Source organism: Bufo gargarizans, chromosome 10 (genome assembly GCF_014858855.1).
Source record: "Bufo gargarizans isolate SCDJY-AF-19 chromosome 10, ASM1485885v1, whole genome shotgun sequence".
Taxonomy (NCBI): domain Eukaryota; kingdom Metazoa; phylum Chordata; class Amphibia; order Anura; family Bufonidae; genus Bufo; species Bufo gargarizans.
In genome coordinates, this window is record NC_058089.1 from 123,283,147 (window position 1) to 123,304,881 (window position 21,735).

Sequence of the window (21,735 nt, forward strand, 5' to 3'; positions counted from 1 at the left end):
CGAATTCAGAAGAGGTCCTTGTGTTCCCGGAGCCATTAGTCTTTAAGTACAGTCTGTACAGCAATTCTTCTAATTGTTTTCTCAGGTCGATTCGCTCGCAGCCCCCGATAGTGACAAACCTCATCGCTCTCGCACGGACCGGTCGCCTTTACTATACGTACGTTTAGACCCAGTTAATGTTCAGACTGAAAGGAAAGGTTTAGGGCATGTTCACATTGGAGGAGTTCAGATCTGCTGTGGTGAATGACCCCCACGCGTGCTCATGGATGTTCATGTCTCCTCTCTGCTTTCTGATGGTGCCTCGGCACTGGCTCCAACAACCTGCCCGTCACTTTCTCCTCCAGCGGGGGCGCTCTTTCCCACTTGAATCTCTGGTCGCAGCTCCAGCATGAGCTCAGCGCCCACCCCAGTTACCGGGGCCAAGTCCTCCACCCGGCGGAAGCCGTGGATCTTGCGGCGATGGGCTGTGATACTCTGAGCCAAGGCCCGGGTTACACCTGGCAGGGTCATCAGCTCCTCTTCTGTGGCCGTGTTAATGTCCAAGCAGCTTTCCAGTGGTGCAGATCCCAGGAAGGACATCGTCCGTGTCCGTCTTCCCGTTCTACAACTCACAGCCGAACCCATGGCCAGTGTGAACAGTGAGGGAAGAGAGCCGTACAATGCTCACCCCCTCCATAGAGAAGTGCAGCGCGCGGACTCTGTCCCCGGAGGAAGGCGTGCCGCAACCTAATGACTAACTATGCGACCTTTCCACCTCTAGATAAAGGACTACAAGGCAGCGGGAATCACCTACTGACAACCCCCATCATCAGAGCCGCCTCTGCACTCCACACTACCCTCAAAGACCACCCTACAAGGCAGCGGGAGGAACACAATCCCTCATCATCGGAGTGCCTCCAGTGCAACTCCCCGCAAAGACCACCCTACAAGGCAGCGGGAGGAACACAACCCCCATCGTCACAGCGCCTCCAGTGCAACTCCCCGCAAAGACCACCCTACAAGGCAGCGGGAATCACCTACTGACAACCCCCGTCATCAGAGCCACCTCTGCACTCCACACAAAGGTAGTGCAGTACCCTCAAAGACCACCCTACAAGGCAGCGGGAGGAACACAACCCCCATCGTCACAGCGCCTCCAGTGCACTACCCTCAAAGACCACCCTACAAGGCAGTGGGAAGAACACAACCCCCATCATCAGAGTGCCTCCAGTGCAACCCCCAGCAAAGACCACCCTACAAGGCAGCGGGAGGAACACAACCCCCCATCGTCACAGCGCCTCCAGTGCACTACCCTCAAAGACACAGCGCCTCCAGTGCACTACCCCCATCGTCACAGCGCCTCCAGTGCACTACCCTCAAAGACCACCCTACAAGGCAGCGGGAGGAACACAACCCCCATCATCAAAGTTCCTCCAGTGCACTCCCCTCAAAGAACACCCTACAAGGCAGTGGGAAGAACACAACCCCCATCATCAGACTCCCTCCAGTGCACTACCCTCAAAAGAACACCGTAAAAGGCAGTGGGAAAAACAACTCTCATCCTCTCCAAAGGAAGTGGAAGGATCACAACCCCCATCGTCAGAGCCACCACTAGTGCACTCATTGGACTCCCCCAAAGGCCTTCCTGCCAGGGGGGGGGGGCGGGGCGAGGAGCCTCCAAGTCTACAAGAGGTGCAAGAACATGTACAGTGACACGCACATACAGACACAAGCATGTACAGTGACACGCACATACAGACACAAGCATGCTCGGAGGCACGCACATACAGACACAAGCATGTACAGTGACACGCACATACAGACACAAGCATGTACAGTGACACGCACATACAGACACAAGCATGCTCAGAGGCACGCACAGGCGTGTGTGTGTGTGTGTGTGTGTATGTATATACACACACACACACCGAGAACCTCCACAGATACACGTGTGCAAACAGTTCTACACATGCGTGTGCAGTCACAGCGAGACAGTTACCAGACACAGTAACAGCAGCACAGATATATTTTATTTAAATTACAAACACAAGGGGCCCCGGGCCCTCACTAGGAGTCCAGATGACCCGGATTCAGCAGAACCTTCTCTCCTGGTTTAAATGCCGGCATTCCCAAATACGGGCAGCTGGCGCAGCGAAACGCGTCTCCCAGGTAGCACTGAAAGACAAAAAGCAGTCACGGGGACAGCCTGGTGTCTGCGCGCCCGGGCCCCCGGAGTCTGCCAGCCGCTCCCTCTATACTTACGTTACCACACGCTGAGCTGGCAGGTTTGGGGGCAGCGCTCTGGCTCTTCTCTTCCTCCAGCTCCTCCGCGAGGCCACACGAGCTGCAGAAGATAGGAGAAGGTGAGAGATCTCGGCTGCAGACCGGACCGCCACTCCCGCGGACGCGGCGCTCACCAGTTCTTGCAGGCTTTGCGTTTCTTTTCACTCCCTTCCCCGCAGCCGCCCGCTCGCAGAGAAGAAGGAGGCGGCTTCTTCAGGTCGTCTTGGTCCAGGAGCTCATCTGAGTCTAAGAGATCCTGACAAGACAGAAGTAAAAAGATAAAAGCAGCCGGCAGTCTACATGACACGATCCCCTCCCCCAGCCCACGGACCACCATCCTCCTCTCCCAGCCCTCAGGCTTCTCCCCCAAACTCTAGCTCAGTGACCCCATCCCCTGGCGATAGGTCCAGGTAACCCCACGTGTCGCTCTCCTACAGCTTCCACCATTCTCCTGCTCTACCACCCAGTGTTTTCCAGAATCACGTTGTGCCCCTCCACCCCTGGTGACCCCTCATCGCCCCCGAGCTGGAGAAACAACTGACCACGTCCTCGTCATTCATGTCATTGGCCGACAGCGTCCAGAGCTTCACGGCAGCCGGATCCGCAGAGGACTTCCCTGGAACACAAAGTCCTCATATTGTCAAAAGCCCAACCCACTGATTTAACCCTTCCCCCGAGCATCTCAGACCCCCACAGTCCGTACCGGGCACCGGACGTCTGGACAGTGACAGCTGCTGTGAAGATCCCACTTCATAGTTTGGTTTTTTAGCTGCTAATGTAACAGGAGCCACGTCGGCGCTGGAGGGCCCCTGATCCTGCTGGATGCCGTCCGGCCCCTGAAGAACCTGCCGAGGAAACACAGAGAAGAGCTGCGTAACTAAGACACTCAAATCGGACAACTGTGCGAGGGTTTACCCACTGCTCACAGGACGTGCTGCAGCCCCAGGAGCTGTTCAGGCCCCCACCCGGGTCACACAGGCATGGCAGCCGCCCGCATCACAAGTACGGCACCCACCTGCGTCACTTCTGTGAATCCAGACAATTTGAGTGCGGAGTAGAGCTGTGTCAGGGACCGGAGCAAAGCACCGCCATCTACCAGAGGAAGGCATCAACATGGTCAGAGATGGGAGGGCAGGGCTTAGTCAACTTCTGTGAAGAGCAGAGTTAGTAGGCGGCGTCTGTGCAGCGTGGGGGGGAGATAGTAGGCGGCGTCTGTGCAGCGTGGGGGGGGAGATAGTAGGCGGCGTCTGTGCAGCGTGGGGGGGGAGATAGTAGGCGGCGTCTGTGCAGCGTGGGGGGAGATAGTAGGCGGCGTCTGTGCAGCGTGGGGGGGAGATAGTAGGCGGCGTCTGTGCAGCGTGGGGGGGAGATAGTAGGCGGCGTCTGTGCAGCGTGGGGGGGAGATAGTAGGCGGCGTCTGTGCAGCGTGGGGGGGAGATAGTAGGCGGCGTCTGTGCAGCGTGGGGGGGAGATAGTAGGCGGCGTCTGTGCAGCGTGGGGGGAGATAGTAGGCGGCGTCTGTGCAGCGTGGGGGGAGATAGTAGGCGGCGTCTGTGCAGCGTGGGGGGGAGATAGTAGGCGGCGTCTGTGCAGCGTGGGGGGGAGATAGTAGGCGGCGTCTGTGCAGCGTGGGGGGAGATAGTAGGCGGCGTCTGTGCAGCGTGGGGGGGAGATAGTAGGCGGCGTCTGTGCAGCGTGGGGGGGAGATAGTAGGCGGCGTCTGTGCAGCGTGGGGGGGAGATAGTAGGCGGCGTCTGTGCAGCGTGGGGGGGAGATAGTAGGCGGCGTCTGTGCAGCCCTGCGGTCCCTCATACAGTCTGTAGCAGAGTGCTAGCTCTGCGGTCCCTCATACAGTCTGTAGCGGAGTGCTAGCCCTGCGGTCCCTCATACAGTCTGTAGCAGAGCGCTAGCCCTGCGGTCCCTCATACAGTCTGAGATAGTAGGCGGCGTCTGTGCAGCGTGGGGGGGAGATAGTAGGCGGCGTCTGTGCAGCGTGGGGGGAGATAGTAGGCGGCGTCTGTGCAGCGTGGGGGGAGATAGTAGGCGGCGTCTGTGCAGCGTGGGGGAGATAGTAGGCGGGGTCTGTGCAGCGTGGGGGGGAAGTTAGTAGGCGGGGTCTGTGCAGCGTGGGGGGGGAGTTAGTAGGCGGGGTTTGTGCAGCGTGGGGGGGGGAGTTAGTAGGCGGGGTTTGTGCAGCGTGGGGGGGAGTTAGTAGGCGGGGTCTGTGCAGCGTGGGGGGGGAGTTAGTAGGCGGGGTCTGTGCAATGCGGGACTAGTAGCAGGAATTGGAATTGACCCCTCCCATCTCACCGGCTTTAGGGTCCACGGGCTCCTTGAGCAGCACATTTCCTCCAGGCTTTAGGATTCGAGCTACTTCTTCCAAAACTTCGGCGCTGTGGACAGTCGTGCTCCCAGGAACGAGACCGAGGAGGACGGCGTCAAATCTGGAGTCAGCGTGAGCGGCTGCACAGGAGGGAATGTGTTAAAGAGGAAAGAGTGACAACCTCATGACCCCGCGCCCCACGTCACCCCCCAACAGTTCTGCTCCGAGCTCTGCTCAGGCTTTAGAGGGGTTCTGCAGTTCTTTTAAACTAATGATCTATCCTCTGCTGGGACCCCTGCCGATCCCCCGTGCGTGGCCTTCTCTCTGTTTACCGCAGGCCCAGCGATGCCACGACTATGGCAGCTTCAATGGAGCTTATCCCCGCACATACTAGTCGTGATGTCACTGGCCTGAGGAAAACAGCGAGAAGGCCGCGGTGCTCCAGGAACGCTGCTGCATTCTCAAACAGCTGATCGGCGGGGGTCCTGGGTGTCAGACCCCCACCAATCAGATGCGGATGATCTTCAGCAGAGGGAAGGAGCTCTAGCCCTGCGGTCCCTCATACAGTCTGTAGCAGAGCGCTAGCCCTGCGGTCCCTCATACAGTCTGTAGCAGAGTGCTAGCCCTGCGGTCCCTCATACAGTCTGTAGCAGAGTGCTAGCCCTGCGGTCCCTCATACAGTCTGTAGCGGAGTGCTAGCCCTGCGGTCCCTCATACAGTCTGTAGCGGAGTGCTAGCCCTGCGGTCCCTCATACAGTCTGTAGCAGAGTGCTAGCCCTGCGGTCCCTCATACAGTCTGTAGCGGAGTGCTAGCCCTGCGGTCCCTCATACAGTCTGTAGCGGAGTGCTAGCCCTGCGGTCCCTCATACAGTCTGTAGCAGAGTGCTAGCCCTGCGGTCCCTCATACAGTCTGTAGCAGAGTGCTAGCCCTGCGGTCCCTCATACAGTCTGTAGCAGAGTGCTAGCCCTGCGGTCCCTCATACAGTCTGTAGCAGAGTGCTAGCCCTGCGGTCCCTCATACAGTCTGTAGCAGAGTGCTAGCCCTGCGGTCCCTCATACAGTCTGTAGCGGAGTGCTAGCCCTGCGGTCCCTCATACAGTCTGTAGCGGAGTGCTAGCCCTGCGGTCCCTCATACAGTCTGTAGCAGAGTGCTAGCCCTGCGGTCCCTCATACAGTCTGTAGCAGAGTGCTAGCCCTGCGGTCCCCTCATACAGTCTGTAGCGGAGTGCTAGCCCTGCGGTCCCTCATACAGTCTGTAGCGGAGTGCTAGCCCTGCGGTCCCTCATACAGTCTGTAGCGGAGTGCTAGCCCTGCGGTCCCTCATACAGTCTGTAGCGGAGTGCTAGCCCTGCGGTCCCTCATACAGTCTGTAGCAGAGCGCTAGCCCTGCGGTCCCTCATACAGTCTGTAGCCGAGCGCTAGCCCTGCGGTCCCTCATACAGTCTGTAGCCGAGCGCTAGCCCTGCGGTCCCTCATACAGTCTGTAGCAGAGCGCTAGCTCTGCGGTCCCTCATACAGTCTGTAGCAGAGCGCTAGCTCTGCGGTCCCTCATACAGTCTGTAGCAGAGTGCTAGCCCTGCGGTCCCTCATACAGTCTGTAGCAGAGTGCTAGCCCTGCGGTCCCTCATACAGTCTGTAGCAGAGTGCTAGCTCTGCGGTCCCTCATACAGTCTGTAGCGGAGTGCTAGCCCTGCGGTCCCTCATACAGTCTGTAGCAGAGCGCTAGCCCTGCGGTCCCTCATACAGTCTGTAGCAGAGTGCTAGCCCTGCGGTCCCTCATACAGTCTGTAGCAGAGCGCTAGCCCTGCGGTCCCTCATACAGTCTGTAGCGGAGTGCTAGCTCTGCGGTCCCTCATACAGTCTGAGTGCTAGCTCCAAATATATGCACTTCAGACAAACTTAAAATCTACTTTAAAGAGGACCTTTCACCTGGAAAAACAATGTGAACCAAGTATGCTGCCATATAGAGCGGCGCCCGGGGATCTCACTGCACTTACTATTATCCCCGGGCGCCGCTCCGTTCTCCTGGTATCTTCCCTCTGTAAGTTATAGTAGGCGGAGTCTGCCCTTGTCCTGTGGGCGTCTCCTTCTCCTAGGCTGCAGCGCTGGCCAATCGCAGCGCACAGCTCACAGCCTGGGAGAAGGAGACGCCCACAGGACAAGGGCAGACTCCGCCTACTATAACTTAGAGAGCGAAGATACCGGAGGACATAACGGGAGAACGGAGCGGCGCCCGGGGATAATAGTAAGTGCAGCGAGATCCCCGGGCACCGCTCTACAGGTCAGCATACTCAGTTCACATTGTTTTTCCAGGTGAAAGGTCCTCTTTAAGACGACATTTTCTGGAGGGTTTTCCCCAATTTGAATGTGACTATTAATTTAATCGCCACCCCCAACCTTGTGACCCCGCCCCCAAGAGAGCCAGCTGATCCACTCACATGAGATCAACCGCTCCACGTTCTCCACGCTGACCCGCCCCCCAGGGGCCACCAACGCCTGCACGTCAGACACAAACCCCTGCAGAGCGTCCTGAACGCAGCTGACATCCCACGTGACGAGCACGGACTGAGAGCGTGACAGGCGGTCCTTCAGAGCGGCCATCCTGCAAAGAGAAGACGAAAACATCAGAGTGCGCCCTCAGACCCCCCTCCCGTATACAGTGCGTCCTCAGACCCCCCCCGTATACAGTGCGCCCTCAGACCCCCCTCCCGTATACAGTGCGTCCTCAGACCCCCCCTCCCGTATACAGTGCGTCCTCAGACCCCCCCTCCCGTATACAGTGCGTCCTCAGACCCCCCCCTCCCGTATACAGTGCGTCCTCAGACCCCCCCTCCCTATACAGTGCGTCCTCAGACCCCCCCTCCCGTATACAGTGCGTCCTCAGACCCCCCCTCCCGTATACAGTGCGTCCTCAGACCCCCCCCTCCCGTATACACTGCGTCCTCAGACCCCCTCCCGTATACAGTGCGTCCTCCGACCCCCCCTCCCGTAACAGTGCTTCAGACCCCCCCCTCCCGTATACAGTGCTCCTCAGACCCCCCCCCTGTATACAGTGCTCCTCACCCCCCTGTATACAGTGCGCCCTCAGACCCCCCCCGTATACAGTGCGTCCTCAGACCCCCCCCCGTATACAGTGCGTCCTCAGACCCCCCCCGTATACAGTGCGTCCTCAGACCCCCCCCCGTATACAGTGCGTCCTCAGACCCCCGTATACAGTGCGTCCTCAGACCCCCCCTCCCGTATACAGTGCGTCCTCAGACCCCCCCCGTATACAGTGCGCCCTCAGACCCCCCCCCCCTCCCGTATACAGTGCGTCCTCAGACCCCCCCCCAGCCTAATCCGGTTATGTCGTATTACGCCGCGTATCGCACGGTACATCCCCCTATACACATAACACGACCCGCCGTGACTGGACGCCGCCACATCACACGACCCGCCGTGACTGGACGCCGCCACATCACACGACCCGCCGTGACTGGACGCCGCCACATCACACGACCCGCCGTGACTGGACGCCGCCACATCACACGACCCGCCGTGACTGGACGCCGCCACATCACACGACCCGCCGTGACTGGACGCCGCCACATCACACGACCCGCCGTGACTGGACGCCGCCACATCACACGACCCGCCGTGACTGGACGCCGCCACAATCACACGACCCGCCGTGACTGGACGCCGCCACATCACACGACCCGCCGTGACTGGACGCCGCCACATCACACGACCCGCCGTGACTGGACGCCGCCACATCACACGACCCGCCGTGACTGGACGCCGCCACATCACACGACCCGCCGTGACTGGACGCCGCCACATCACACGACCCGCCGTGACTGGACGCCGCCACATCACACGACCCGCCGTGACTGGACGCCGCCACATCACACGACCCGCCGTGACTGGACGCCGCCACATCACACGACCCGCCGGTGACTGGACGCCGCCACATCACACGACCCGCCGTGGACTGGACGCCGCCACATCACCAGACCCGCCGTGACTGGACGCCGCCACATCACACGACCCGCCGTGACTGGACGCCGCCACATCACACGACCCGCCGTGACTGGACGCCGCCACATCACACGACCCGCCGTGACTGGACGCCGCCACATCACACGACCCGCCGTGACTGGACGCCGCCACATCACACGACCCGCCGTGACTGGACGCCGCCACATCACACGACCCGCCGTGACTGGACGCCGCCACATCACACGACCCGCCGTGACTGGACGCCGCCACATCACACGACCCGCCGTGACTGGACGCGCCACATCACACGACCCGCCGTGACTGGACGCCGCCACATCACACGACCCGCCGTGACTGGACGCCGCCACATCACACGACCCGCCGTGACTGGACGCCGCCACATCACACGACCCGCCGTGACTGGACGCCGCCACATCACACGACCCGCCGTGACTGGACGCCGCCACATCACACGACCCGCCGTGACTGGACGCCGCCACATCACACGACCCGCCGTGACTGGACGCCGCCACATCACACGACCCGCCGTGACTGGACGCCGCCACATCACACGACCCGCCGTGACTGGACGCCGCCACATCACACGACCCGCCGTGACTGGACGCCGCCACATCACACGACCCGCCGTGACTGGACGCCGCCACATCACACGACCCGCCGTGACTGGACGCCGCCACATCACACGACCCGCCGTGACTGGACGCCGCCACATCACACGACCCGCCGTGACTGGACGCCGCCACATCACACGACCCGCCGTGACTGGACGCCGCCACATCACACGACCCGCCGTGACTGGACGCCGCCACATCCGCCGTGACTGGACGCCGCCACATCACACGACCCGCCGTGACTGGACGCCGCCACATCACACGACCCGCCGTGACTGGACGCCGCCACATCACACGACCCGCCGTGACTGGACGCCGCCACATCACACGACCCGCCGTGACTGGACGCCGCCACATCACACGACCCGCCGTGACTGGACGCCGCCACATCACACGACCCGCCGTGACTGGACGCCGCCACATCACACGACCCGCCGTGACTGGACGCCGCCACATCACACGACCCGCCGTGACTGGACGCCGCCACATCACACGACCCGCCGTGACTGGACGCCGCCACATCACACGACCCGCCGTGACTGGACGCCGCCACATCACACGACCCGCCGTGACTGGACGCCGCCACATCACATGACCCGCTGTACTGGACGCAGCCACATCACATGACCCGCTGTACTGGACGCAGCCACATCACATGACCCGCTGTACTGGACGCAGCCACATCACATGACCCGCTGTACTGGACGCCGCCACATCACATGACCCGCTGTACTGGACGCCGCCACATCACATGACCCGCCGTACTGGACGCCGCCACATCACATGACCCGCCGTGCTGGACGCAGCCACATCACATGACCCACTGTACTGGACGCAGCCACATCACATGACGTACTGGACGCAGCCACATCACATGACCCGCCGTACTGGACGCAGCCACATCACATGACCCACTGTACTGGACGCAGCCACATCACATGACCCACTGTACTGGACGCAGCCACATCACATGACCAGCCGTACTGGACGCAGCCACATCACATGACCCGCTGTACTGGACGCAGCCACATCACATGACCCGCTGTACTGGACGCCGCCACATCACATGACCCGCTGTACTGGACGCCGCCACATCACATGACCCGCTGTACTGGACGCCGCCACATCACATGACCCGCTGTACTGGACGCCGCCACATCACATGACCCGCCGTGCTGGACGCAGCCACATCACATGACCCACTGTACTGGACGCAGCCACATCACATGACGTACTGGACGCAGCCACATCACATGACCCGCCGTACTGGACGCAGCCACATCACATGACCCACTGTACTGGACGCAGCCACATCACATGACCCACTGTACTGGACGCAGCCACATCACATGACCAGCCGTACTGGACGCAGCCACATCACATGACCAGCCGTACTGGACGCAGCCACATCACATGACCCACTGTACTGGACGCAGCCACATCACATGATCCACTGTACTGGACGCAGCCACATCACATGACCCACTGTACTGGACGCAGCCACATCACATGACGTACTGGACGCAGCCACATCACATGACCCACTGTACTGGACGCAGCCACATCACATGACCTATTATATGACATCACCGTCAATTACACCACATTCTATGACGTCTATTACATCACATCCCATTTTATGACATCACCATGTCTCACACCCCTCCCCGTCATATGACATCACGGCCGTTCTCTCACGCTCTGTATAACTCACGTTTGCCGCCGCTGCCGCTGTTTTCTTTACACTTCCTGTTCTATGAGCAAATTCTCCTCGGAAGTGACGTCGTCATGCACGGCACGCCCACTGCCTGGCAGATGAGTCTCCGCCGGTTCCCCGCTGCCAGGACCTGAGATGGCGGCAGCCGCGGTGAGGTCGCTGTCCTTTGCGGGCGGGCGAAGGCTTCTCCTGCTGTGCGGGCGGCGGCGGGCCGGTGAGGAGGGGGCGGGGAGAGATGGCGGGGCGGCAAGGTCAAGTGAAGGGCACGGCCCCAACCGCTAAAACGTGTCCTCCAGTCACCTGCCAGTATATGTCCTCAAGTGTCCAGTCACCTCCCAGTATATGTCCTCAAGTGTCCAGTCACCCCCAGTATATGTCCTCAAGTGTCCAGTCACCCCCAGTATATGTCCTCAAGTGTCCAGTCACCTCCCAGTATATGTCCTCAAGTGTCCAGTCACCCCCAGTATATGTCCTCAAGTGTCCAGTCACCCCCAGTATATGTCCTCAAGTGTCCAGTCACCCCCAGTATATGTCCTCAAGTGTCCAGTCACCCCAGTATATGTCCTCAAGTGTCCACTCACCCCAGTATATGTCCTCAAGTGTCCAGTCACCCCCAGTATATGTCCTCAAGTCCAGTCACCCCATATATGTCCTCAAGTGTCCAGTCACCCGCAGTATATGTCCTCAAGTCTCCAGTCACCTCCCAGTATATGTCCTCAATGTCCAGTCACCCCCAGTATATGTCCTCAAGTGTCCATCACCTCACCAGTATATGTCCTCAAGTGTCCAGTCACCTCCCAGTATATGTCCTCAAGTGTCCAGTCACCCCCAGTATATGTCCTCAAGTGTCCAGTCACCCCCAGTATATGTCCTCAAGTGTCCAGTCACCCCCAGTATATGTCCTCAAGTGTCCAGTCACCCGCAGTATATGTCCTCAAGTCTCCAGTCACCTCCCAGTATATGTCCTCAAGTGTCCAGTCACCCCCAGTATATGTCCTCAAGTGTCCAGTCACCCCCAGTATATGTCCTCAAGTGTCCAGTCACCCCCAGTATATGTCCTCAAGTGTCCAGTCACCCCCAGTATATGTCCTCAAGTGTCCAGTCACCCCAGTATATGTCCTCAAGTCTCCAGTCACCCCCAGTATATGTCCTCAAGTCTCCAGTCACCCCCAGTATATGTCCTCAAGTGTCCAGTCACCCCCAGTATATGTCCTCAAGTGTCCAGTCACCCCCAGTTATATGTCCTCAAGTCTCCAGTCACCCCCAGTATATGTCCTCAAGTGTCCAGTCACCCCCAGTATATGTCCTCAAGTGTCCAGTCACCTCCCAGTATATGTCCTCAAGTGTCCAGTCACCTCCCAGTATATGTCCTCAAGTGTCCAGTCACCTCCCAGTATATGTCCTCAAGTGTCCAGTCACCTCCCAGTATATGTCCTCAAGTGTCCAGTCACCTCCCAGTATATGTCCTCAAGTGTCCAGTCACCTCCCAGTATATGTCCTCAGGTGTCCAGTCACCTCCCAGTATATGTCCTCAGGTGTCCAGTCACCTCCCAGTATATGTCCCTCAGGTGTCCAGTCACCCCAGATATATGTCCTCAAGTCTCCCAGTCACCCCCAGTATATGTCCTCAAGTGTCCAGTCACCTCCCAGTATATGTCCTCAAGTGTCCAGTCACCTCCCCGTATATGTCCTCAAGTGTCCAGTCACCTCCCAGTATATGTCCTCAAGTGTCCAGTCACCTCCCAGTATATGTCCTCAAGTGTCCAGTCACCTCCCAGTATATGTCCTCAAGTGTCCAGTCACCTCCCAGTATATGTCCTCAAGTGTCCAGTCACCTCCCAGTATATGTCCTCAAGTGTCCAATTACCTCCCAGTATATGTCCTCAAGTGTCCCAGTCCCTCCCAGTATATGTCCTCAAGTGTCCAGTCACCTCCCAGTATATGTCCTCAAGTCTCCTGTCACCTCCCAGTATATGTCCTCAAGTGTCCAGTCACCCCCAGTATATGTCCTCAAGTGTCCAGTCACCTCCCAGTATATGTCCTCAAGTGTCCAGACACCTCCCAGTATATGTCCTCAAGTGTCCAGTCACCTCCCAGTATATGTCCTCAAGTGTCCAGTCACCTCCCAGTATATGTCCTCAAGTGTCCAGTCACCTCCCAGTATATGTCCTCAAGTGTCCAGTCACCTCCCAGTATATGTCCTCAAGTGTCCAGTCACCTCCCAGTATATGTCCTCAAGTGTCCAGTCACCCCCAGTATATGTCCTCAAGTCTCCACTCACCTCCCAGTATATGTCCTCAAGTCTCCACTCACCCCCAGTATATGTCCTCAAGTCTCCAGTCACCTCCCAGTATATGTCCTCAAGTCTCCAGTCACCTCCCAGTATATGTCCTCAAGTGTCCAGTCACCTCCCAGTATATGTCCTCAAGTGTCCAGTCACCTCCCAGTAATGTCCTCAAGTGTCCAGTCACCTCCCAGTATATGTCCTCAAGTGTCCAGTCACCTCCCAGTATATGTCCTCAAGTGTCCAGTCACCTCCCAGTATATGTCCTCAAGTGTCCAGTCACCTCCCAGTATATGTCCTCAAGTGTCCAGTCACCTCCCAGTATATGTCCTCAAGTGTCCAGTCACCCCCAGTATATGTCCTCAAGTGTCCAGTCACCCCCAGTATATGTCCTCAAGTGTCCAGTCACCTCCCAGTATATGTCCTCAAGTGTCCAGTCACCCCCAGTATTTGTCCTCAAGTGTCCACTCACCCCCAGTATATGTCCTCAAGTGTCCACTCACCCCCAGTATATGTCCTCAAGTGTCCACTCACCCCCAGTATATGTCCTCAAGTGTCCACTCACCCCCAGTATATGTCCTCAAGTGTCCACTCACCCCCAGTATATGTCCTCAAGTGTCCACTCACCCCCAGTATATGTCCTCAAGTGTCCACTCACCCCCAGTATATGTCCTCAAGTGTCCACTCACCCCCAGTATATGTCCTCAAGTGTCCACTCACCCCCAGTATATGTCCTCAAGTGTCCACTCACCCCCAGTATATGTCCTCAAGTGTCCACTCACCCCCAGTATATGTCCTCAAGTCTCCAGTCACCCCCAGTATATGTCCTCAAGTCTCCAGTCACCTCCCAGTATATGTCCTCAAGTCTCCAGTCACCTCCCAGTATATGTCCTCAAGGTCTCCAGTCACCTCCCAGTATATGTCCTCAAGTCTCCAGTCACCTCCCAGTATATGTCCTCAAGTCTCCAGTCACCTCCCAGTATATGTCCTCAAGTTCCAGTCACCTCCCAGTATATGTCCTCAAGTGTCCAGTCACCTCCCAGTATATGTCCTCAAGTGTCCAGTCACCTCCCAGTATATGTCCTCAAGTCTCCTGTCACCTCCCAGTATATGTCCTCAAGTGTCCTGTCACCTCCAGTATATGTCCTCAAGTGTCCAGTCACCTCCCAGTATATGTCCTCAAGTGTCCAGTCACCTCCCAGTATATGTCCTCAAGTGTCCAGTCACCTCCCAGTATATGTCCTCAAGTGTCCAGTCACCTCCCAGTATATGTCCTCAAGTGTCCAGTCACCTCCCAGTATATGTCCTCAAGTGTCCAGTCACCTCCCAGTATATGTCCTCAAGTGTCCAGTCACCCTCCCAGTATATGTCCTCAAGTGTCCAGTCACCTCCCAGTATATGTCCTCAAGTGTCCAGTCACCTCCCAGTATATGTCCTCAAGTGTCCAGTCACCCCAGTATATGTCCTCAAGTCTCCACTCACCTCCCAGTATATGTCCTCAAGTCTCCACTCACCCCCAGTATATGTCCTCAAGTCTCCAGTCACCTCCCAGTATATGTCCTCAAGTCTCCAGTCACCTCCCAGTATATGTCCTCAAGTGTCCAGTCACCTCCCAGTATATGTCCTCAAGTGTCCAGTCACCTCCCAGTATATGTCCTCAAGTGTCCAGTTCACCTCCCAGTATATGTCCTCAAGTGTCCAGTCACCTCCCAGTATATGTCCTCAAGTGTCCAGTCACCTCCCAGTATATGTCCTCAAGTGTCCAGTCACCTCCCAGTATATGTCCTCAAGTGTCCAGTCACCTCCCAGTATATGTCCTCAAGTCTCCTGTCACCTCCCAGTATATGTCCTCAAGTGTCCAGTCACCCCCCAGTATATGTCCTCAAGTGTCCAGTCACCTCCCAGTATATGTCCTCAAGTGTCCAGTCACCTCCCAGTATATGTCCTCAAGTGTCCAGTCACCTCCCAGTATATGTCCTCAAGTGTCCAGTCACCTCCCAGTATATGTCCTCAAGTGTCCAGTCACCCCCAGTATATGTCCTCAAGTGTCCAGTCACCTCCCAGTATATGTCCTCAAGTGTCCAGTCACCTCCCAGTATATGTCCTCAAGTGTCCAGTCACCTCCCAGTATATGTCCTCAAGTGTCCGTCCCTCCAGTATATGTCCTCAAGTGTCCAGTCACCTCCCAGTATATGTCCTCAAGTGTCCAGTCACCTCCCAGTATATGTCCTCAAGTGTCCAGTCACCTCCCAGTATATGTCCTCAAGTGTCCAGTCACCTCCCAGTATATGTCCTCAAGTGTCCAGTCACCTCCCAGTATATGTCCTCAAGTGTCCAGTCACCTCCCAGTATATGTCCTCAAGTGTCCAGTCACCTCCCAGTATATGTCCTCAAGTGTCCAGTCACCTCCCAGTATATGACCTCAAGTGTCCAGTCACCTCCCAGTATATGTCCTCAAGTGTCCAGTCACCCCCAGTATATGTCCTCAAGTGTCCAGTCACCCCCAGTATATGTCCTCAAGTGTCCAGTCACCTCCCAGTATATGTCCTCAAGTGTCCAGTCACCCCCAGTATATGTCCTCAAGTGTCCAGTCACCCCCTGTATATGTCCTCAAGTGTCCACTCACCCCCAGTATATGTCCTCAAGTGTCCACTCACCCCCAGTATATGTCCTCAAGTGTCCACTCACCCCCAGTATATGTCCTCAAGTCTCCAGTCACCCCCAGTATATGCCCCCAAGTCTCCAGCCACCCCCAGTATATGCTCCCAAGTCTCCAGCCACCCCCAGTATATGCCCCAAGTCTCCAGCCAACCCCCAGTATATGTCCTCAAGTGTCCACTCACCCCCAGTATATGTCCTCAAGTCTCCAGCCACCCCCAGTATATGCCCCCAAGTCTCCAGCCACCCCCAGTATATGCTCCCAAGTCTCCAGCCACCCCCAGTATATGCTCCCAAGTCTCCAGTCACTCCCAGTATATGCCCCCAAGTCTCCAGTCACCCCTAGTATATGCCCCCAAGTGTCCAGTCACCTCCCAGTATATGCCCCCAAGTGTCCAGTCACCTCCCAGTATATGCCCCCAAGTGTCCAGTCACCTCCCAGTATATGCCCCCAAGTGTCCAGTCACCTCCCAGTATATGCCCCCAAGTGTCCAGTCACCTCCCAGTATATGCCCCCAAGTGTCCAGTCACCTCCCAGTATATGTCCTCAAGTGTCCAGTCACACCCCAGTATATGCCCCCAAGTGTCCAGTCACCTCCCAGTATATGCCCCCAAGTGTCCAGTCACCTCCCAGTATATGCCCCCAAGTGTCCAGTCACCTCCCAGTATATGCCCCCAAGTGTCCAGTCACCTCCCAGTATATGCCCCCAAGTGTCCAGTCACCCCCAGTATATGCCCCAAGTCTCCAGCCACCCCCAGTATATGCCCCCAAGTCTCCAGCCACCCCCAGTATATGCCCCCAAGTGTCCAGCCACCCTGCTCTCCAACCCTCCAGAACATCCCCTATCACCTCAGAATCCTGGTTGTTTTGGCACGGTGTGGGCACAGAGACGAATGGGCTTCAGTGCGGACCCCCACGTTCTCCCCGCCTGCCCCGTGTAGTGTATGGTGTGACCCCTGAACCTGGTCACCCACATTTCTGCCTCTTCTCTTTCCAGCTCTGACACGGCCAGCCTGGTGCTCCACTCGGACCTTGTGGGTGACCTCCGCTGTGAGATCTGGAGATCAGAAGCCCTCGCCACCTTTTCCAGATGCCCCCCCATTGGACACAGCAGAGGAGCTGGGCACTGCACCCCCCAGGTAAGGTGAGGGCTCTCATTGTCAGGATCAGCTGTGGCCCCTGAGGCCCCAGTCTGATCCCAGCTGTGGCTGCAGGTACACGGACCAGGGTGGAGACGAGTCGGAGGGTTATGAGAGCGAGGAGCAGCTCCAGCAGCGCATCCTCTCCGCTGCACTGACCTATGTGCCCGAGTACGGCTGGAGCGCTGAAGCCATCGCTGAGGGGGCAAAGGTAAGTCCTGGCTCAGTGAGGTCAGTCCCACGTCTGGGGTCGGAGTCGTGTGACCTCTCCCCTCTCTTCACAGTCCCTGGACCTGTCCTCAGCAGCAGCAGGAATGTTCGAGAACGGCGGCAGCGAGCTCGTCCTGCACTTTGTGTCTCTGTGTAATGGGAACCTGGCGGAACTGCTAGAGCAGGAGCACAAACTGGTGCAAGTGGGCAGTGCCGAGTGAGTACGGGGCCCCCTGCTGGATAGGATGGACACGTGACGTCTAATGTGCAGGGTAGAATGGGCACGTGACGTATAATCCGCAGGGTAGAATGGACACGTGACGTATAATGTGCAGGGTAGAATGGACACGTGACGTATAATCCGCAGGGTAGAATGGGCACGTGACGTATAATGTGCAGGGTAGAATGGACACGTGACGTATAATGTGCAGGGTAGAATGGACACGTGACGTATAATGTGCAGGGTAGAATGGACACGTGACGTATAATGTGCAGGGTAGAATGGGCACGTAACGTATAATCCGCACGGTAGAATGGACACGTGACGTATAATGTGCAGGGTAGAATGGACACGTGACGTATAATCCGCACGGTAGAATGGACACGTGACGTATAATGTGCAGGGTAGAATGGACACGTGACGTATAATGTGCAGGGTAGAATGGACACGTGACGTATAATGTGCAGGGTAGAATGGACACACGACGTATAATGTGCAGGGTAGAATGGACACGTGACGTCTAATGTGCAGGGTAGAATGGGCACGTGACGTATAATGTGCAGGGTAGAATGGACACGTGACGTATAATCCGCACGGTAGAATGGACACGTGACGTATAATGTGCAGGGTAGAATGGGCACGTGACGTATAATGTGCAGGGTAGAATGGACACGTGACGTATATGTGCAGGGTAGAATGGACACACGACGTATAATGTGCAGGGTAGAATGGACACGTGACGTCTAATGTGCAGGGTAGAATGAACACGTGACGTATAATGTGTAGGGTAGAATGGGCACGTGACGTATAATGTGCAGGGTAGAATGGGCACGTAACGTATAATCCGCACGGTAGAATGGACACGTGACGTATAATGTGCAGGGTAGAATGGGCACGTGACGTATAATGTGCAGGGTAGAATGGACACGTGACGTATAATGTGCAGGGTAGAATGGACACGTGACGTATAATGTGCAGGGTAGAATGGGCACGTGACGTATAATGTGCAGGGTAGAATGGACACGTGACGTATAATCCGCAGGGTAGAATGGACACGTGACGTATAATGTGCAGGGTAGAATGGACACGTGACGTATAATCCGCACGGTAGAATGGACCACGTGACGTATATGTGCAGGGTAGAATGGACACGTGACGTATAATCCGCAGGGTAGAATGGACACGTGACGTATAATGTGCAGGGTAGAATGGGACGTGACGTATAATGTGCAGGGTAGAATGGACACGTGACGTCTAATCCGCAGGGTAGAATGGACACGTGACGTATAATCCGCAGGGTAGGATGGACACGTGACGTATAATGTGCAGGGTAGAATGGACACGTGACGTATAATGTGCAGGGTAGAATGGGCACGTGGCGTATAATGTGCAGGGTAGAATGGACACGTGACGTATAATGTGCATGGTAGAATGGACACGTTACGTATAATGTGCAGGGTAGAATGGACACGTGACGTATAATGTGCAGGGTAGAATGGACACGTGACGTATAATGTGCAGGGTAGAATGGACACGTGACGTATAATGTGATTGGTAGGATGGACACGTGACGTATAATGTGCAGGGTAGAATGGGCAGGTGACGTATAATGTGCAGGGTAGAATGGACACGTGACGTATAATGTGCAGGGTAGAATGGGCAGGTGACGTATAATGTGCAGGGTAGAATGGACACGTGACGTATATTATATCCTGAGCCCTTTACATTACAAGTCACATGATAATTCACATTATATTAATTATTATATTTTGTGGCAGACGGAAACCAACAGCGCAGTTCCTGAGAGACGCCCTGGAGGCCAGACTGAGGATGATTGTGCCGTACATCGAGCGCTGGCCCCAGGTATACTGAGTGCACCTAGCAGGTGGAGAGAACACACTCATACCTGGAAAGCTGTGATGTCACCTCCTGTATAATATAACTGATATCTGGAGAGTGGTGATGTCACTTCCTGTATAATATAACCCATATCTGGGGAGCGGTGATGTCACCTCCTGTATAATATACCTGATATCTGGAGAGTGGTGATGTCACTTCCTGTATAATATAACCCATATCTGGAGAGTGGTGATGTCACCTCCTGTATAATATAACTGATATCTGGAGAGCGGTGATGTCTCCTCCTGTATAATATAACACATATCTGGAGAGCGGTGATGTCACCTCCTGTATAATATAACACATATCTGGAGAGCGGTGATGTCACCTCCTGTATAATATAACACATATCTGGAGAGCGGTGATGTCACCTCCTGTATAATATAACTGATATCTGGAGAGCGGTGATGTCACCTCCTGTATAAGTGATATCTGGAGAGCGGTGATGTCACCTCCTGTATAATATAACACATATCTGGAGAGCAGTGATGTCACCTCCTGTATAATATAACTGATATCTGGAGAGCAGTGATGTCACCTCCTGTATAAGTGATATCTGGAGAGCGGTGATGTCACTTCCTGTATAATATATATATGTTATACACACAAGGACACATGGCAGCAGGTGTAAGAAGTGGAGCGTGAGGAGATTGCAGTCAGTTGTGTTACTTTTCCAGGCGTTGGGGATCCTCCTTCTGCCGCCCAATCTTCCCTCCAGTCTGGCGCTCCTGATGGCCATGGTGGATGACATTTGGCACTATGCCAGTGACCAATCTACAGACGTGAGTGCCCTCTATGATGGGCCTGTTCTGGTCTTGGGGGCAGCAGGCACAGTTCCTGACTAGTTTCCCGCCGGTGTCATGTCCGCAGGTCAGCTGGTACACGCGCCGGGCAGTGCTGGCCGGGATTTATAACACCACCGAGCTGGTTATGATGCAGGACAAGTCTCCAGACTTTGAGGACACCTGGAACTTCTTGGACAACCGCATCTCTGAGGCCATGACTATGGGAGACTCTGTGAAGCAGGTATGGCCCCGGCCGAAGCGGCCACTCACCCCGCGGAAATACTTGCACTCTACACATTGTCTCCTCTCTGCCATAGGTGACCGCCACAGGAGAAGCTGTGATCCAGGGGCTGATGGGCGCTGCCGTCACTGTGAGTACCATGAGGTAGAGGCCACCATGCTTTTGCTCCTGGGGCCCTCAGCACAGACTTAACTCAATTTATTTTCCTCTTTTTCCAGTTGAAGAACCTGACAGGTCTGAACCAGCGGCGGTGAACCTCTGCCCCTCCCACATGACTCCTGTACGGTGCAGCGCTGCCCCTCCCACATGACTCCTGTATTAAAGACATGTAGACAGCAGCTGCCTCCAGTGATTGTGTGCACCCCCGGTGTGTGATCACTGGGCATTACAGCACTCCATAGTTAGGCCCTGTTAGGGTCCATTCACACGTCCGTTGTTTCTTTCCTGATCTGTTCCGTTTTTTGCTGAACAGATCTGGACTCATTCATTTTCAATGGGTCCTGAAAAAAATCGGACAGCACAATGTCTGATTTTTTTACAGGACCCATTGAAAATGAATGGGTTCAGATCTGGTCAGCAAAAAACGGAACAGATCAGGAAAGAAACAACGGACGTGTGAATGGAATTTAGCCGTCCGTATTCCTGGTGCGTTCCGTGGCCTGACTGCACGGGTAACTGACTCGATCCTTAGAATGCTGTGAGTGCAGGTCAGTAGATACAGCGGCCATAACGTCTGAATGTGGCTCCATCTTTAGGCCTCATATACACAAACGTGTTTTCTTTCCGTATCCGTTTCCTTTGCGGACCTATTCATTTCAATGGGTCCGCAAAAAAACAAAAACAAAGATACTCCGTGTGCATTTCCTTTCCGCAAATAAATAGAACATGTCCTATTACTGTCCGCATTACGGACAAGGATAGGACCGTTCTATTAGGGGCCGGCTGTTCCGTTCTGCACACGGACGTCATCAGTATTTTTTGCGGACCGCAAAATACATGCGGTCGTGTGCATGAGCCCTTATACATAGTCTTACTGCTACCTCGCTCTTAGGACAGGCCGTCACGATGAGATGGGTGAGACCCAACTGATTACAGCAGGCTGCTCGGGTAGTCAGAACGCCCATGTTGTCGGGCTCCTATAGGTACAGCGTTCTGCCTGCAACCCGATGTAAACACTGGAGATGCTGCGGCCCCCTGACTGCACTGAAGGAGCCCATCCTGAAAGGGCCACTAAACCCAGAATCCTAAAAGATTCAGCAAAACCAAACCTCATCTCCTTGTGTGTCTGATATTTGCACCAATTTATCAGATATCACAATTGGAAAAGCCAAGCACTGTTGTCTCAGGCCGCAGCCATGTCTCTTCCTTCCCCCCCCCCCCCCC

General features: G+C 56.0%; 2 protein-coding genes across 2 annotated transcripts; one reads left to right on the forward strand and one right to left on the reverse strand.

Moving 5' to 3' along the window:
- Positions 1-1,987: 1,987 nt before the first annotated feature.
- LOC122921006 (anamorsin-like) lies at positions 1,988-11,049 on the reverse strand. Its single transcript, XM_044270872.1, has 9 exons — positions 10,913-11,049; positions 7,024-7,187; positions 4,573-4,725; positions 3,278-3,354; positions 2,966-3,107; positions 2,805-2,878; positions 2,397-2,518; positions 2,242-2,323; positions 1,988-2,154 (listed from the first exon to the last, which is right to left on the reverse strand). Exons 2-9 carry the CDS (start codon positions 7,184-7,186, stop codon positions 2,047-2,049), a joined length of 921 nt encoding a protein of 306 aa, XP_044126807.1. The 5' UTR covers position 7,187; positions 10,913-11,049; the 3' UTR covers positions 1,988-2,046.
- Positions 10,972-20,690, forward strand: LOC122921005 (ubiquinone biosynthesis protein COQ9, mitochondrial-like). Its single transcript, XM_044270871.1, has 9 exons — positions 10,972-11,129; positions 16,856-16,997; positions 17,073-17,208; positions 17,282-17,424; positions 19,206-19,290; positions 20,004-20,108; positions 20,197-20,352; positions 20,429-20,482; positions 20,571-20,690. The coding sequence occupies exons 1-9, from the start codon at positions 11,051-11,053 to the stop codon at positions 20,604-20,606; spliced, it is 936 nt and encodes a 311-aa protein (XP_044126806.1). The 5' UTR covers positions 10,972-11,050; the 3' UTR covers positions 20,607-20,690.
- Positions 20,691-21,735: the final 1,045 nt, after the last annotated feature.

Coding starts and splice junctions, on each gene's coding strand:
- LOC122921006 (XM_044270872.1), bottom strand. CDS start 7,186: ATGGCCGCTCTGAAGGACCGCCTGTCACGCTCTCAGTCCGTGCTCGTC. Junction 3,108..3,277: donor GATTCACAGAAGTGACGCAG/GTGGGTGCCGTA, acceptor TTTCCTCGGCAG/GTTCTTCAGGGGCCGGACGG. Junction 2,519..2,804: donor ACATGAATGACGAGGACGTG/GTCAGTTGTTTC, acceptor CTGTCTTGTCAG/GATCTCTTAGACTCAGATGA.
- LOC122921005 (XM_044270871.1), top strand. CDS start 11,051: ATGGCGGCAGCCGCGGTGAGGTCGCTGTCCTTTGCGGGCGGGCGAAGG. Junction 17,425..19,205: donor GTGCAAGTGGGCAGTGCCGA/GTGAGTACGGGG, acceptor ATTTTGTGGCAG/ACGGAAACCAACAGCGCAGT. Junction 20,109..20,196: donor CCAGTGACCAATCTACAGAC/GTGAGTGCCCTC, acceptor TCATGTCCGCAG/GTCAGCTGGTACACGCGCCG.